Here is an 18,592-nt window from a genome sequence, read left to right as displayed (position 1 = left end):
ATACCTTATCTTACCTCTGTGGCAACAACTACTGGCCAACAAAGCTTTCCAAACTATAACAGATTGTAGATAATCTAAGTGATTCTCCATCACAATGTGTCTTCAATAGTTATTTGTGTAACTGGTGTGCGACGTAGCACTTTGCTGCACACAAGAGAAATGTTTACCTACGTGCCGCAGGCGAATGTGGAAAGATTCTCGAGTGCAGCAAAGGCACTTTGCACTCGTGTTACACATTATATCTTTCCTACAGTTGCTGTAAAGCATAGAAAAAATTAATCTTTCAAACAGTAAACACGTTTTAGGTTAGATTAAATCCAAGCGTTGAACGAAATGGGAAACAACTGTACCAGCTGATTGTAGCCGAAGTTTCAGTAAGTGTTGCCAACCTACTTCCAAGCGTACACGGATTATGTGCATAATAAAAGCACGCTGCTTTGTGCTTTTTAGTACTGGTGCTCGGCAAAAAAAGAGTACAGCAAAAAAAAGCTTGCAGCAAAAGTAAGTAAATGCAGCAATTAGCAACTTTCTGTACTATAATCTGTGCAAGGAAGCCCAATTTGTCAGGTGACTGTAGGAAAAAGTCTTTTTAAAATTTTCAACAGATAAGGTTGTATAAAGCTACATTAGGGTTTTTTCCTTTAATAAAACGTTACGGCTGGTGAATTAACATAAATTCCGTCCATTCAATGCCTCGACATCCCTCTGGCTCCAAATAAACAGCACAATTTACAAATCTTTACAGCAACTATTACTAATTTGAATGTTTTGATAACTTACAGACAAACTTTCTCCTTGACAATCTCGTGTGAAGATGACAGATACATGGTTCACATGGATGGTCATGTTCTACTAGTCTACAGACACAGAGTGCCTTACAAGAGTGTCGACACTCTGATGATCCACGGAGACATCTTCATCTACAACGTCAATTATGTACAGTCATGAGGGTTTTATTGCCATTTTATGAGCCGCTATTCGCTGTTGCTGGCAACACTTAATTCCTTTGTGACAGGTAAATTAGTTTATCCCTGTTACAGTACTGCTATGTAATATTTGCTTGGACTTTTTTTTGAACTTTTTAGCTTTTTTAATAGAAATTAGGTCTTTTTCTTTGACAGATGTCAATGAGAACGATTATTTTTTATTTGACAATTTTGATCAGATGAAAAACTATCAGCTGGATTTACCTCACTCTGAATCAGTTTTCCATTTTCCAACTACTTGGAATAGTATTTAATTGCAATGTATTGTAGTAATTGTAATTGTGATTTTCCCAACAATTTTAAAAGTATCATAATACCGGTATAGATATTAACTAGTTTTTACATTTTTATGGTAAATGGAAAATTCTACTCTCAGTACTAGTAATAAAATATACTATTTACAACAACAATTGATATAATCAAAAATCTACATTTTTGGAGATTAAAATAATACTATGTCATAATCATGTCATATAGTATGACATCATTTCTATGAACTTTAACGTTCTTTTAAGTTGACAATTTCATTTATAATGATAATTTATCAAACATATTTTGTAATGTAGTGTTACAATCCCTCAGCAAACTGTATTTTTTTGGAATTTTGAAATGAGATTTTAAGAAAAAAGAAGATTCCATGTAGCCTAAAGAGGGAAGTAGAAGTTCAGTCAGATTTTAATAAAATATTCTATTCATGTTTTACATCAGATTAGAATATACAGTAGGTGGCTACTAGAATGAAGATTGAAGATAAAATTTTTAAGTCATACACACCAAGAGCTCTCCAACTTTAGTCAGCAAATGCTTGGGTCATGGTGTATAATTTTGTTTACCTCGACAACAAAGATAATAGGGAAGCTGTTGGGAAACAAGTTTTGATTGTCCATGTGATGTTCAAGTCTGGAAGGTTTCCAGAATATGTGCCATACTGGTAAGCTGGTTCCCGCCTCATAAATTATGTATTATATTTTATAACACAGTTTATTTTTATATACTTAAGGGCTGTAGTCATTCAATGTAGTTTTTACATGTATTATTGTTGAGCTTTATTTAGTTTACAGTACTGTTTGTGAAGAATCTTTAATATTATCTGTATGTTCTCAACTGTTACCAGTACGTAATAGTATATTACGTTACTAGTCCAGAAAATAAGTGTTTACCGGACGAGAGTGGTTGTTCCCGAGCGAGACGAAGTCGAGTACGGGATTACCATACGAGTCCGGTAAACACATTTTGGACGAGTTACGTACGATAGTTTACGCCATACTACTAAAATGAATATTGTTATTGTTTTGTTACTCTCTCAACCCGGTACTTGTATTGGTTTCTTGGCCTGTGTGGAATGTATCAAGAAAACAAAAAGCCGATACTGAACAAGAATGAACTGTACTGATATATTAGTAGCAGACCCAGGATGCAAACTTATGATTTTGCTGCCTTGGGTCTATTCTGTAGTCTGTTGTGCTACCAACTAAACACCAACTCGTCCACTATCAGTGGCAGGGTGTTACATGTTTCAAACACCTCACCTCAGGAATTATAACTAACTGTAAGTCACTCTTGTTCAAAGCCAAAAAATAAGTGCATACAATCTAATTGCTAAGCCCCAATGGCTTTTATATTCCACACTGAAACTATACTAAACTTCTACAGTGATTCTAACATAGAAAAAGTAGAGGTGTGTACTCTCAGCGTTCAATTTATATTGAGTTTCATGTCTCATTTGTCACGTATTGTCTTGCTATAGTCAACTTCGCTACTCCAGTAGGTTTAATGTATTTCCTGGACTGAAATACTATTTGAATGGCTTCATTTCAAAACATGTAACACCCTGTTTGTTACTTGAGCAGTGCTGGTGGTATTTATAAATCCAAATAGGTCATAATAACAGTTTCAAGCCAGTACATGAAATTTTAGCACAATTGATCTTTGGGCTAGAAAGTGGTTTGTGTTTGTGTGCCTTATTTTATAGTTTGCGGCATGTAATTATTTATCAAGTTCTTCTAAACATGGAAGGAGAAGAATTCAAATTTACATGTTAAAATTATCAAAGCAAAATTAGTTTTCTATTTGGGTTCTTCAAAATGATATTGTCTACGGGTTTGTGCTTTGTTCAGGAGCTTTTTTGTGTGTATTTGTGTCCTTTTTTATGTAATTTAATTTTTAACATATTTTATATCTTTATGTCTAGTGAAATATTTGTATCCTTTTAAGATGAATTTATGTTTAAACAAGTTAAAGTTGCCATGATTTTTGTCGTCAACAATCTAGAGATTTGAAGACTACGTAAATTACACCTGTATGAAAACCAAAGAATTAAGAATCAATTGTGATTGAAAATTAAAATAGTCATTTTATGTTATATAATCTTTTTTGTGTTTTACATTTTATTGTGATACAAGCTAAATATTACTGTTGTATAAAAAATAACTTTCTATTGTGATTTGAATGCCTTAGTGATTTGAAATCTGTGTGTTCACTAAATCCCTTAAATATAAAACTGAAATTTTTTACTGAGAAGCTTAATCAATTGTTAGTATTGTTCTTTTAGGGCTTGTTTTATTATTATATATTTTATATCATCGTATAATTTACTGTATTATGTTAAAAGCGTTTTAACTATGTTATTCATTATATCACTATGTTATTGATCAAACAAAAATAAAGCATATTAGATGGTTTTCTTACTGTTTTTGTATTCTTTATTACCTCTTATACAGTTCCATATGATCGTAGATAGGTATGTAAGCCTGCAATTTAGTAGGTAAAGGAATATAATATAATATAGTAGTAAAATTAAAACTATCTAATGATTCTTGAAACAATGCAGTTTTGACTTACCATGTCACCTTTTTAGTAGCTACGCTACTTTTGTCTAAATGTTTGTGTGGTGATAACAATTCATTTATTTAATTATTACATTAATATTCAACTTTAAAATCTTAACATCACTCACAGTTATTTTACAATGTTATATCCAAAAAGATTATCATTTACTTGCTATAACCTAAGATATCTTACTTTACAGAAATCTATTTTACTGTACAATAATCAGAGAAAACATGCTGCAAGGAAATAAATTGCCAACTCTATGAACATTTTAAAAATTTATTTATTAAATACGCCAAATATTTTATTGGGATGTCATGTATACAAACTTAAACAGAAAAATACAGTTTGAAAGGAGATTATGACAGTGGTAAAAATTGTCCGTGTCAAGTATGACTAAAAAAATTTAAAAGAAGGGATTTAACATGATGGATAACAAAATGTTGTGTCAATTGTGATGGGTTTACTTTAGATAACAATTTTGGGTTTTGCTCCTACAGTATATGTAGTTATTTGTTATTTCATTGGTAGGTTAACCTTATCAAATAATGATGTACTTTTGTCTGCTGGATGGTTTTAGGACTTTTGTCATACGTCACAACTACAGCATCTATTGACATCAATTGAGATTAAATAATCATAACTTATTTTGCATGTATTTTGGTATTGCTTCCACACCGGTAATACAACAAAATGTACAAATTACTGTTTTTTTTTTTATCTTTCAAGCTGCAAACTTCTTTATCGAACTAACTCAAGTCCATTCTTTAATTTGTAATGCGGAGTACATGTAGTATAAATCTATCACAGAAAGGTAATAGCAATATTACCAAAATAATATAAATAATTACAATTATCTTACTAGTAACTAAAATGAGGTATAGACTAAAACTATATTACAATAATTTTTCCAATATTTTTTACTTTTAATAAAATAGATATTTTTTCTAATTTGTCATGGTTTCTCTCTGAGCAATTACATTAAAGTAAAATGAATGAATGATTTATTCATTCATGAAATGTTGTGCCGTCAGTTTCAAAGAATGTATTTTTGCAATGATTGAACTCTAAACTTAGATAAATATTAAATTTACTAAAGCGACAGTAGTTCCTAACATTTACTTTAAAATATATGTTGCGTAATGCAATCATCAATTTTAAAGGTGGTACCATAAAAGCATTGAGCTTTTTACTAATCATATTTTACTAAGATGTTGGTTGACGGCAAAATAGTGTACATTTTGAATTCATTAGCTCATTGTCTTTCAAATAAAACATTACTCTTCTTATAAACATAACAACTAATATAGCTTCCGATTTGTTCATTCCTCCTATTAATGATGTAGACACCAAACAAAACATTCCTTTGCAGTTTGCATCATTAAAAATAGTCACAATACGTGCATAAACACGGAACCTGATACATAAAATAAAATATGTTTCTCTGGCCAAAATAAACTATGGCAAAAAATGTTTGTTTCATGTCTACGTCTTTAAAATGGCCCTCTGAGATTTGAAACTGAAAATTTCACACAAAAAAGGATCACTTGTGTTATGAAATAGAAGAGTTTCAACCAGCTGATACTACTACAGCTGTTCTTACTTTTGGACCCTACATACAGCTGATGATTTCCAACAACTTGGATCCTTTGTGTTGTACAATGGCGCAATCATAGCCGGTTTTGTCAATCGATTGAAAAGGAACCGCACAACTCTATCAAGTTAATTACATCATGGAATTTATCAGCCTCCGAGCTCAAAATTTGGCGTTGGTATTGTTGTTGATTGTCGGCGCTGGTGGAACTTTCTCACTGATTGATGTGATGGTGAAGTGTGAGTTTCTAGCGCTGGGTTGCGCCGGAGGTAGTGGCCTCTTGTAGAGATATCGGGCACACAGGCAGAGCAGTACCATCTCCCACAGCATCAGCGAGTTATACAGCACTGTCGACAACAGTTTGAGTAAGTTATATTGTAATGGGCATTGTGGATACGTCCAATAAAATATTACAAAATAATCTTTTGAATAGTTCAAATGAAGAATGTTGTTTCTAAGATTATAACAATAGTTTAAATTGTACAAGCAAGAAAAAACTGCTGCTTTAAATATTTATACCTAAATTTTACCCTGATACATCCTCTTCTTTTTTAATTAAAAACATGAGCCATAAAAAGATTAGAAACTAATAAAGCTCAATAAACATAGTGTTTTAAGAAGCTAAAATTAAATTAAAGTTGTTTCTAAGACTTGTGTGATTTGGAATATTATATGTCCCAAGTCATTTCTGTGTAGTAGCAACCAAGCCACCTCAGATTGAAATATTTGTTCTACGGAACTTCCAAAATCATTTTACCCACTTGAGTACTAGTTTTTGATTTCTTGACTACAACATCGAATCAAATTTACATCCACTATAAGCAACACACAGTCATATTGTTTTTAGTTTACACCTACTCTTGAAGTGATCTGTACTTACAATTAGCATAAACAGTGGGAGTAATGGGAGGTTTGCAGGGCAGCCAACCGAACCAAACAAACAGCCTCGCCCAGACTCCCTGCAGTTTTGCCAATATCAGCACCAGCTGCAGAACTATGAACTTTCCCTGGATGTGATAGCCTTGCAGCACCTGTTAGAAAAGCTTTAGATAATTTTATGGTAGATATGTTTTTTTTTTAGTATAATAGATCTGATTTTATTTGTGTTTGTGAAATACCACGAATACTTGAACAGAACCTGTATGGATCAGAAATATAAACAAATGACGTTAATGGCCCGAATCCTATACTAATAGCATTAACATACGGTTTATAAGGTTCCATTAAAATTAATGTTAAATAATGAGTATTTCCCGGTAATAACATAATTTACCGGTTTAAAAACATATTCAAAGCTAAAATAAAATAAGTTTTTTACAATAATTCCATTGTTTTAAACATAATTTGTTAGGTACTATATTTGATTATGGGTGTAAAGATTGATACTCAAAATGTAATAGAAACATGTCACACCTTAATATGAACACATGTACCAATTTCCTTTATAAAAATTGTTAGCCTCTTTAGTTCTTTAACCTTGAATTTTCCCGTCAACATGGGTTTTTGCATGAAATAGATTGGCATAAATCAATCTAGGAACAATTAGCTGCGCATGTGTTCAATCTAGTGACATTCTTTAAGATGATGTGTTTTCACTCTTATTCTTGTAAACTTCTTTAATGAACAAGGGTTCATCAGCATGGAATTGATTAATTGTTCCAAATTCTTATCAAGTTTTTCATTGGTAAAGTCACCTATGTTTGTACTCCAAGTACAAAAGTTACTAAAAATTGTTTCCATTTTTAAGAATCTAATATAATATGAATGGTCCAATTTAATACATCTTGCTGTTTTCTGACCTCAGTAAGCATCTTCATGGTCATGATGATTCCCCAGACCCCACACAAGATGGACATGACGACTAGCGGCTGCAAGTACATGTAGTTCACTTGGTAGAGACTCTAGACAGTAAAAAGGTTATAGGCGTCGAAAAACACAAAACTGAGTAAACAGTTGACATTGTAAGGTACAACGAACATTGCACAACGATAAACTTAGTGTATAACAAACAATATTATACAATATCACATTTGGAGGTAGACATTGTCCAAACTTGGTGCAAGGAACAAAGACATATCGGACAAAAATTGCTTCTTAGTATTTAACATTGGCCAGACTTAGTATGAAGAACAATACAGTGGATCCCAAGAAAACAGTTTGGGTAACGGTACAGATCATTTATCACTTAACACTTAACAATGATACGATACATTTTTTTTAAGTAACAAATAAGTATAGAAGAACAACAAGTGTAACAATAAACAATGGTCAAAGAGAGTACACTTTTAGTGAGAGGGGAAAAAACAACTCTTCGCACATTAACACACTCAGTGTGAGAAACCCTCAAAATTGGTCAAAAGTTAGACACACTTCTTAATAGATGAGCGACAAAAGAAAAGTTTTATTCTAATTATGCAAAAACAAAGAAAATCTCAGGTGCAAGAGAAGCGGTATAAAATCCAGACAAAGGACTTACCCTTTACTACTACTTCCACTTTGTGCACAATTGCTACATCTTCAGTGTGAAAAGAACAGAGTCAAGAGATAACGGGCCTTAAGCAAATTTAAATTTAAAATGATTTGTAGATGGCATAGTTAAATGGTAAAAAAAACAAGTTCCAAGTTCTGCAGATATTTCAAGCTTTATTTCTCACAGAAAATGTTTCAATCGGTAAACGAAAAAATGCGCAAGTACCTGTTCCTCTGCCCACATCACTAGAAGTACCATGTAGACTAGTCCTTGTACCACTGGTAGCTGCAACACCAGTACACGTAGCCATCTTACTCGGTCTCTACACACAGACAAAAGAATTATCACTATCAATGTTTAATTGCTTACAATGCCAAGTCATGAAAATTTTTTTTACATTGGATTTATTTTTAGCTGAATTTGGTACGTAGGCTTTATAAGCTTTTATAGGTTGTAGTAAAATATATTTTTGAAATGAAAAAAAAAATTGTGAAAGTCTATTTTAATGTTGAACAGTTTTGTTATTTCATTGTGGATATCTATGATACAGTTATTTAAATGCCAATAAAACACTGAAGGTCAACAAACAACAACTTTATTGATCAAAACTTAGAAGCTATTAAAAACTATAGGGTGTGTAAACTGGTAAATTATGATCCCACAGATAGTAATCTCAATTACATCTACGTGGGTTATACTTTGCTTGTGAGACAATTAAGTAATGGCATGTAGTTACAAGGATCACCTAACGACAACATAAACACAAAATTGCCTTTTAGAAATTAGAAAACTTTTCCATTACTCTACTAAAGTAATCATTCAACAGAGTACTGCATGATATGGTTACACTTTTTTTATCCCTTCTCATATCATTTTTAGAACTCTAAATACATTTTTCGATTACCCTTTCAATTTATAGCACTACGCTGTTATTATTGATGCAAATGGGTATAATAAACGAATATTTACATTGAATATAAAATCTACCTAGATAGATAAAATGTTGTTGCAAAATAAATAAACCACTAAAAACAACCACGGAAAGTTTTTTTTACTGATATAAACATACTTATCTATGTGCATGACAGGTAGAAACCCGCAACAAGGCCAGCAACAGCATGGACCCACTCTGGGGCTCAGAGACAGAGGCTTGACCCTGCTGATCAGCATAGCCTCGCCCCCGCAGTAGGCTATCATCAGACAAAACAGCTGGTACATCCCCGCCATGAACACTCCCTGTGTGACAGCCTCCGCTAATAGTTGAGCACGGGGCACCACAGTGGCACAGTATGTAGACAGTGCTACCACCTGTTGACACAAAAAGTAAACACTTAATTTGTTTCTACTGTAAATTAGTATTTTAATCAATACATGATGTTATTACTAGTCACAGTTGATATCTAATGCTAATGTTAATTTAGAAAATCATCTAATGAGTAAGGAAAATTAAAATTTGTTCTTCAGCTTAAATTTGTTCTGGGAGATTATTGTACATTTACACACCCATGTACCATGGCTTCCCTTCATATACACCAAGGCAAAAATGTGGTTCGGATTCCACTATAAACTGTAGGTCCCTTAGTTGCCATTAGCTGTATGGGCTGTTAATTAACAGCTGTGTCTAAGGAATATGTCGGCCTTATGGTCACTAACAAGACTACAAGATCGTGCCACAAATCCTACACTCATCTCCATTCATACTTGGCTTAAAATACCTACTTTGTATGGTCGCCATTTCATTGAAAAGTATTAAAGTAAGTATTAAAGAGCTGTTCTATGTACAGGATACTGCAGATCATTCCTGTGTCGGGTGTTTTATAATGAATGTAATTTTTTTAAACAAATTCCTCATTTTAAATGTGTTCCTAATGAAAATGTATTTGCATGAAATATATTTACTGGCAAAATAAATTCTCATCCTCAATAGTTGCATGTTATCGCCCCTCTACCACATGTGAATTTACTTTTTGAGTAACTACCCAAAAAGTGGTAAGCATGGCCACAATAATTGTGTACCTTTATCCATTTAATTCCAAACAACGACTAGGTGACATGCCTAGGTAATGTTTGAATGCTCCTCAAAATTATTGAAAGCTCTTCCATGAAAGACATCCATGAGCACTAATTCAAAACTGGACCCACCAGTCTTTGATAAGCTAGCTTTAAAAACTGGTTCTACATAAATAATCAGCTGATTCTAGCCAGTAACAATAAACAAAGCATTCATATATCATCATAGACAAAAAGAATTAAATATAGACGGTCAGCCGTGCTGCGGTTACCATGGTTACCAAAGGTTCCGCGCACACCGCTGTAGTTTACGTAGCGCGTACGCCGTAACTATGGTGCTCCAAGCGGTGTGCGCCAGAACTTATGGTAACCGCAGCACAGCTGACGGTCTATATTTAATTCTTTTTGTCTATGATATCATCCTTCAGTCATCTTGCCATTGCACAAATCTATTCTAATGTGGTAGTTACCGGATATACACTGAGAATTATGGCAGAATGTGTCTTGACCAGAGGTGGACTTGATCTGAGCACATGTCTGAGGGTGTCACAGTAGGCTGCTAGAACTATACACACTGCCAGCCCTCCCAGGGTGAACAACAACACACCCCATAGGTTGAATGCTGAAACAGAAGGGAAAATATTAACTAGAGGTGGGGGGTTACAAAAAGTAGATCTGTGAAGCAAAGCTTATACCAACCAATGTGTAATAGGAAATGGTCAATAGGTAAGAGATGTTATTGCATAATGGTCTAAATTTTAGAAAGACATTTTAAAGTGGCCAAAGTATTTTTACTTTCTCCCCCTATACCATAGTATATGGAGAAAGTATTGTTTTCGTCAAAATTTTCGAGTTTGAGTTTTGAGTGGATATATTCGTTTTGGGTCCCCTGGAACCAAAAAAGTGGTTTTCGAAGTGATGTCTGTGTGTGTGTGTGTGTGTGTGTGCGTGTGTCTGGATGTGTACAGAGCTAGAGACTACACCTGTGGTCCGATTTTGATGAAATTTGGTATGTTGGTTCTAATCCATGGTATCTCCAGGAGTTTTTTTCATTTTTTTGAAATTTTGATTTTTAATGGGGATTTTCCCATAAAAACCCATAAAAAACCGGAAAAATCGTATTTTCTCAAAAATGGCCTGAACGATTTTGATAAAAATTTAGTATGCTGTAGCCCTTTAAACTCTGAACAAAATGGTACAAATCCCATTTCTCTAAAAATTACGGTTCGAAAGTTATGGTAAATTATGTTATTTTCCCATAAAAACCCCATAAAATAACGAAAAATAGGATTTTAGAAAAAAAATCCTGTTTTTATTTAACATAGTATGTTATAATCCTTACAATTTTGATAATTTTTTAAATTTTTTAGAAATTTTGATTTTTAATGGGGATTTTCCCATAAATCCCCATAAATAACAGAAAAATAGGATTTTCCCAAAAACGGCCCGAACGATTTTCATAAAAATTTAGTATGTTATAGTCCTTTATACTCTGAACAAAATGGTACAAATCCCATTTCTGTAAAAATTAGGGTTCAAAAGTTATTGTAAATTATGTTGTTTTCCCATAAAAACCCCATAAAATAACAAAAAAATCGGATTTTCACAAAAATGGCCCGAACAATTTTGATAAAAATTTAGTATGTAATAGTCCTTTAAATTCTTATCAAAATTGTACAAATCCCATTTCCGTATATTTACTCTCACCGCTTACACATGATGAAGGTTGTTGACAAACTTATGGGAGAAAGTATGTGTCAGAATGCTGATACCGTTTATTTACCTTTTTGCTTGGATGAATGTCTGCTCGCACCATAAACTTTAAAAAAAAGATGGGATTTGTAAAATTTGATGAAATGGCTTGTAACCTTTTTTCCAGATTTAGAGCAATGATATTTGAATTTTATAATGAAACTTCCAGAAAAATCATTGCCCTAATATTGAGTTTTTTTACATTATGTTAGGTACTATTTTTTTTTTTGTATTTACCGGTAATTTGGTAGTTTTCATTTTCCAGTTGTTGACAAATATTTATAAATAAACATTCTTAGTTTATAAAAATACTCACATAATTCATAATCCTTTTATGAAACACAAAAATCAAATAACCAACCCTAATGCATCAAAATCATGTTGTTAATTAAAAAATGTTAATAATTAATGAGTGACATAGAAAACCCAAGTAGGTCATATTTTTCTTTCATTTCCTTCTCATTCGAATAAAATCATGAATGTCAAATGAACTATAAACACAGGTTGAAAATCTGAATCTCATTTGATTTGGTAAATTTGATAAGCCGTTAAATATGGAATATACATAACATTATTATGAAACCTGCAACTATGCCGTATTAATGCCTAAATTTATATAATGTGTTTTATGTTTTTTTTTATTATTTATTTATTTTTAGTTACAATGTTTAAATACATTTGCTCATGGAATAGATAACCGATTTCAAAGCAGCAAGCTATCTCTGATAACTATCCATTGTAAGCAATGATTAAAAAATTATTTGTTAAACTGTGATACTTGTCCTTTCTATGAGTAAAGTTATTTGTTAACCCCTTTAAATATGCAGACATTTAGTAGTAGCCCAGGCAAATTAGACATATGCTCCCCAAAAAATCGTCTAAAGCTGGAAAGTGTTTTAATACCTTTTGGGGGTCCCAAATAAGAGTCCTGTGAGTTTGCGACGGATTCTGACGTCTGCTTAAGTTTTGGGAGTCGAAAAACTATGAAAATTTTGCACTTTTTTCAGTTTTTAGCTTATAACTCCTAAATAACGAATCCTACGGAAAATGTTGTTCAAAGGTCTCTTTTAGTGCATTAAATTCTGCGTCGATTGGCGTTAAATACGTCAAAATCGGCCGAGTCGTTTAGGCACTGTATCTTTTTAAAGTTGGACCATTTTTATCAACATGGCCAAAAAGTTTATTATTTGACCAGTTTTCGGCTTACAACTCCTAATCGACGCTTGCTATACAAAAATGCACCTGTAGTTAGTTAGGAAAACACAAAACTCCGCGTAATATGTTTTTTTTTAACAATCAATAATGGTAATTGATTGCTACCTACTTTGTATGGTCGCCATTTCATTGAAAAAAATATTAAAGTTAAAGTTGGAAAATTTTACTAAATTTAATATTTAATATTAATATTTTTTTCAATGAAATGGTGACCATACAAAGTAGGTAGCAATCAATTGCCATTATTGATCAGTAAAAAAACATATTACGCAGAATGTTGTCTTTTCCACACCACCTACAGGTGCATTTTTGTATAGCAAGCGTCGATTAGGAGTTGTAAGCCGAAAACTGGCCAAATAATCAACTTTTTGGCCATGTTGATGAAAATTACCCAACTTTAAAAAGCTACAGCGGCTAAACGGCTCGGCCGATTTTGGCGTATTTAACTCCAATCGACGCAGAATTTAATGCACTAAAAGAGACCTTTGAACAACATTTTCCGTAGGATTAGTTATTTAGGAGTTATAAGCGAAAAACTGAAAAAAGTGCAAAATTTTCATAGTTTTTCGACTCTCAAAACTTAAGCAGACGTCAGAATCCGTCGCAAACTCACAGGACTCTTATTTGGGACCCCCAAAAGGTATTAAAACACTTTCCAGCTTTAGACGATTTTTTGGGGAGCACTCCCTATATTTGATCTAATTTGCCTGGACTATAGACAATAATTCTGCAATTGAAATACTTTTGCTTGGCAGCCTGCACAGCATCAGCAAGTTGCCATGTTTACAGGAATGTCTCCTTATTGCATTACTCAGAATGAAGGCGTAAAGAAATAGTTACAATGTTGTGGCATTTAAAAAAAGGTGTTTTAAATATATTCGGAAGTAGTTATGAAATTTAGCTGACCACAGAAATACAATTGAAAATGCACATACTGTTTGGTAACTCTGCTAACCAGGATGAAGAATCTCAAGAATAATTATTTTCCTAGCAATAAGATTCCTTGAAAATATTCCCTTGGTTTATAAAAACCATATTTTGTGTCAAATGTACATAATGTAAAGGGTACGCAAACCGCTTTTGTTATTTTGAAGGATAAATTTATTACAGGGTCATATTTCAATGATTTACTTGTATGACTACTAAATGTAATATCAAATTGACTTTTCATTTCTACCAATGTTTTAGTTTGCAGATGACAACCCGGTATCTTTCTATTATTTTAGGGTACATTTTATAAAGAGGGGGTTTTCACTACTTGGTTATAATATTCAGTTGGGAAAGGACGACTGCAGCAGAACCTCGATAACAAGACTCTCGTGGGGATTAAAGACTTGTTATCAAGGTTGACTTTCTTATCGAGATTAACAAAAACATGTGATTGCGAGTACAATAATCTCAAGGGAATTTAAGAATTACTCTTGTTAAAAAGGGAGACTTGTTATCGAGGGTCTTGTAATCGAGGTTCCTCACTTGACTACTTCATGATACGTGTCTATACCGTCAGTGGGTCAACCACCTCAGCGTCCACTAATAGTAGTACAACTACAATACTACGAAAATTGCTGAAAATATAATATGTTTTACAAGACTTTGTTGGTTGATTCATCATGAAGCCTGGTCAGCAAATTACTAAACGATCTTATCATTAAAACAGTTTACATAAGAATATTGATACTCAAGATTACTTTTTTGTCAATATTAGTGTTCAGAACAAAAATAAAACTTCTGATCGTTTTTGACCCTTAGTTAGTCGTGTTGGTTAGTCTATAGACCCTATAATTTCACAGGACTATCGTGATAAGCAAAATACCGGTTCTTAAAATAATAAGGAACGTTGAAAGTGTAATTAACAAGACTTATTGAGCGTCTTTTATATTTGTTTTGCATTGGATGTTTGTGCCTTTACAACTACAATGGTTGTTGATTCTTATGTAATTTGAATGTCTAAAACTACACAATATAATTGAATAATTAAGTAAATTTTAGGAGATTACGAAATGCGTGTTTGTATTTATATTATCCAACAGAATGGTATTAGATATTTGGTTGAATATTCTTATGTCTGTGTTTTTACAATTTGTATTCTTCTACAAGTTTTGTAATTAACACATTATATTGTGCTATGTCAAAGTGTGTTAAAGTATCTGTAAACCATTTTTTTTTCTTCTAAAATGCCACAAAGGAAGAATGTTAGGAACCAATATTAAACCCATCCATCAGGGGATGGGGTTTTTTAAAAGGGTTTAGGGATTTAGTGAGTGGATCGCGCGAGTGTGGTTCAATGACTACGCTGTAATATTGTTGCCGCAAGCGATAAAATCGGCCCTATTCCGCCAGCAGGGCAACAGTAGGCGCCATGTATATAACCACGACTAATGTAACTAGACCATTGCAAACTTGTGTGAAATCGATTACCTTCGCACAAATAGGCGAACTACTTTCTGAAATCCAAAAAACACCATATTTTTTGTTAGATTGTTAAAAATGTTGAACTATTTTAACAACCCTCCTTTAATAGAACCGATAAAACCATTGATTATTGGATACTGTAGAACCAATAACTTAATTTTTATTCCAACAGCTGATGTTTAAATAAATTGTAGACAAACGTAAACAAAAACCCAAAACAAATTATTATTCCTATACCAACTTTATGCTAACTTTGATCCTACGCTATGAGGGGAATATGTATTCAAAATCTCATGCTTCTAGGTGCTATGGTTTGGCCTGTGCGTTGATCGGACTTTCCTATTTGAAAAAGAAAAGAAGAGAAGATTAGAGAACAATTAATCATAACAATTACACTCTTTGATATACATTTTTTCTCAGATAAATACGCAAAAACTCTCACGATCGCACATATGTTTCGAATGTTCATGTTATTTGTGGTGTACGGTAGATGAGATGTACTCGTAGCAGTTGCTAAAGTTTAAGATTATCAGTGACTTAACGGATGATCGAGGGAAAGCAAAATACGCCGCTACACCTGTACTATATTGGGATAGGAATAATGTGATTCAGTTTTGGCTTTGTGGATTGTGATCGTGAAAGCTCAGGAACTACAGTGTCTGCCAATGCCACTGTCACTGGCTACTGTCTAGGCGATGATGCATGACATGGAGAGAATGGGTACTTAGGTTTATACTCAATGGTACTTCCAACAACACTGTCTAGTATAGGATGCCTGGGGTGCTATTGTTGTTGTTTTTGATTTTATTAGGATGCTGGTTATCGTTTTGGAATTTGTAGGTTAAATTATTATATCACTACATCACCAAAGGATGATAGCGTAGCGAAACTTGGCATGATTAAATACGATTCGCAACATGAATGAACAAAGCCAACAATGGTTGTGGATTAGTGAAATGTCTTTGGTGGCTGCACAGACCACTGCATTTTAAAATTCCAGTAAAGTATACTCTTTAATTTATGACAAAAGACAGTTGGACAAAGTTATTGTTTCTTGTTTTTCAACAGAATTGAATCAGATCTACCTTCTGATTAAATGACGAACACCATGACCACTTTGCTAACTAAAAGTTGAATCTAGGATGCCGAAAGTTAAAACTAGGGACTAAAAAGACAGACAGTGCAACATGTGGATTGTAAAGTGAGAATCTAAAATTAGGGAAAAGGGGGGTTTGCTCTATTTTTCAGTGGTGAGCTAAGGAGCACCGGTCATGAAATAATTTGAGGGCAACGCCCAAACAAAACACAAGGGAGAATACAGGGGTTCACTCACAACCTCTACGACTTCAGTAGATACTTCCCATTCCTGCAGATGTATCTTCGCTGCGGCTGAAAGAACCGTCGGCCTCGATCATTTCAGCACTACTGAAAGGTCTAAGTGTTTTATTGACATAGTGAAACTTAAACTTGACACGAGTCAATTAAATCATTAAGCTTATCAGCAATCGAATGATCCTGGCTAATGAAACAGCTGATCTTAGTCAGTAACAAAGCTACACAGATCATCTCACACCATTCTACACTTATCCTTCACTCATATTTGGGTTAAAATACGCACCTAAGTGGCGTCCCCATCTTAATGATTGATAATTGATAATTGATAATTGATAATCAAGGAAGGAGGGCGGTAACCCAAGGAAGAGTCGGCGTCGTAGGTCATGTCTGAAAGGCTGTTGAACCTTCATTGTCGTTGGCCCACTCACTTGGGCTTTCACTAGAAATTAGATCTCCCGCTTTGTTTGCTGATCAATTGTTGATGCATGACAAAATATATTGAGGAAGGATAATTAGGTTTGTCCGCGATAACGTTGGTATGACGTTGCGCGATCTTCATCTTCGTCTATGCGTGATGGGTTTCAGGAAGATGTTTGTCTGTAGATTGCCTAACTTAATCTAACCGTAATCGAACCGCTTAGCCTTGGTGGTGTTGGATCCTTATTAGGATCAACTAGCTGACACAATAGTTTGATTTACATGCTAATTATAATTATTCAATAGGTTTTTTCAATTTCCAAAAAGTATGTCATAAAGTTCTTCACTTTATTATGTCCAAATTCAAAGTTTTCGCATACTCAAAAACACAGACTCAAAATGTTCAAAAGTATGCCTTGTTACAGTATTTGAAGAGCGCGAAACAGAAATACTCTATATCGTTCAACAACAAGAGTCAGTAATTTGTATTATTTTAATTATAAGAGACAACTCCATTGTCATGAGCACAGGGTTGATTTTCAATTCCTGCACACCATCTTTACAAATTTCTTCACTTCTAATTATTTTTTTTTTCTTCCAAGTTGAGTAGTTATTCTTTTCTTCAACCAATATTTTTATTTCAGGCTAATTTAGCATAAACATTGTGCAACGCATTAATTATTTGCTAGCTCTTTATACACTATAACAACTGATATAATTGGTAATAAAAATATCTTTTTATAGATTTACAGTCATTACGGAACGACTGAAGATATTTCGTCCAGTTAATGCAAAAGGCGGTTTGTTGTTTACTAATTGTTTCTTAGCATTTAGCTCAGTTTTAAACTATTTAAACCATAAAACATTATTTAACCATAAACAATAACTTGCCCTTTTGCAGTTTAACCAAAGATTTAAACGCAAATCGGTAAATCTGCTCTAAAATAAAATGCACCACTAACTTATTGTCAATCTCAGTGCACGTGCACACATGTCACTATCCTTAAACACACACAAAACAGGGTTCAATATTACAACAGGATGAGAAGTATACTTGCAACATTCAAAGTCAAAGGTTAACTAAGGGATTATGATATCTAACGATGAAAATACATGAAAGAGTTGCACCATCGACTTTGGATACTGCTCGTAGACTTCTGATTAAGTTTATTGGAGAGTGGTTATAGCAAAACATGTAAAAACTAGAAAACAGCTGAGACAAGAATGTGAACAGCTGATCACTGGTGAAAGTATCAGACCTTGTACGGACTGTGACTGGACAGGTTATGTGTACTTAGAATGAAATCTAGGCCATGAGTGGACAGTGAACCCCGTGTGTCGTGTGTGTTGTCGCCAGAGGCCATGAGCCCTTAGTATACAGGTTTGCTGCAACGGGGGTTATTTTGTACATTAACATTGTGTTACCATATGAAATTACTCGGTATAAATGTTTCTTAAGAGTATTTTTCACTTTGAAAACATTAGTTGTTTAACAGTGACAGTTGCCATTTAGAATTGGAAAGTGTTTATAGCAGAATTAGTAGGCAAACGTAAAACATTCTGGTTTATTAA

General features: G+C 33.5%; 2 protein-coding genes across 2 annotated transcripts in view; one reads left to right on the top strand and one right to left on the bottom strand.

Annotated features, from left to right (window-relative positions):
- LOC128986447 (uncharacterized) overlaps positions 1-3,630 on the top strand; it is a 30,487-nt gene extending 26,857 nt beyond the window's left edge. Inside the window, exon 19 of the mRNA XM_054406826.1 lies at positions 783-3,630. Coding sequence (XP_054262801.1) covers positions 783-948 — 166 coding nt within the window. The 3' untranslated portion in view covers positions 949-3,630. The remainder of the gene's footprint in view (positions 1-782) is intronic.
- A 482-nt stretch (positions 3,631-4,112) lies between these two features.
- The window catches only part of LOC128986355 (organic solute transporter alpha-like protein), a 29,911-nt gene continuing 15,431 nt past the window's right edge, over positions 4,113-18,592 (bottom strand). Inside the window, exons 3-8 of the mRNA XM_054406686.1 lie at positions 10,360-10,511; positions 8,949-9,187; positions 8,105-8,201; positions 7,209-7,310; positions 6,290-6,440; positions 4,113-5,756 (exon numbers count right to left, since the gene is read on the bottom strand). Of these exons, the coding sequence (XP_054262661.1) occupies positions 5,572-5,756; positions 6,290-6,440; positions 7,209-7,310; positions 8,105-8,201; positions 8,949-9,187; positions 10,360-10,511 (926 nt within the window). The 3' untranslated portion in view covers positions 4,113-5,571. The remainder of the gene's footprint in view (positions 5,757-6,289; positions 6,441-7,208; positions 7,311-8,104; positions 8,202-8,948; positions 9,188-10,359; positions 10,512-18,592) is intronic.

The sequence above is a fragment of the Macrosteles quadrilineatus genome, unplaced genomic scaffold (assembly GCF_028750875.1).
Source record: "Macrosteles quadrilineatus isolate MER2022 unplaced genomic scaffold, UCM_ALF_1.0 Scaffold_2__2_contigs__length_208266976, whole genome shotgun sequence".
Taxonomy (NCBI): Eukaryota; Metazoa; Arthropoda; class Insecta; order Hemiptera; family Cicadellidae; genus Macrosteles; species Macrosteles quadrilineatus.
The sequence above is the reverse complement of the archived record's forward strand: the minus strand, read 5'-3'. Positions and strand labels throughout refer to the sequence as shown.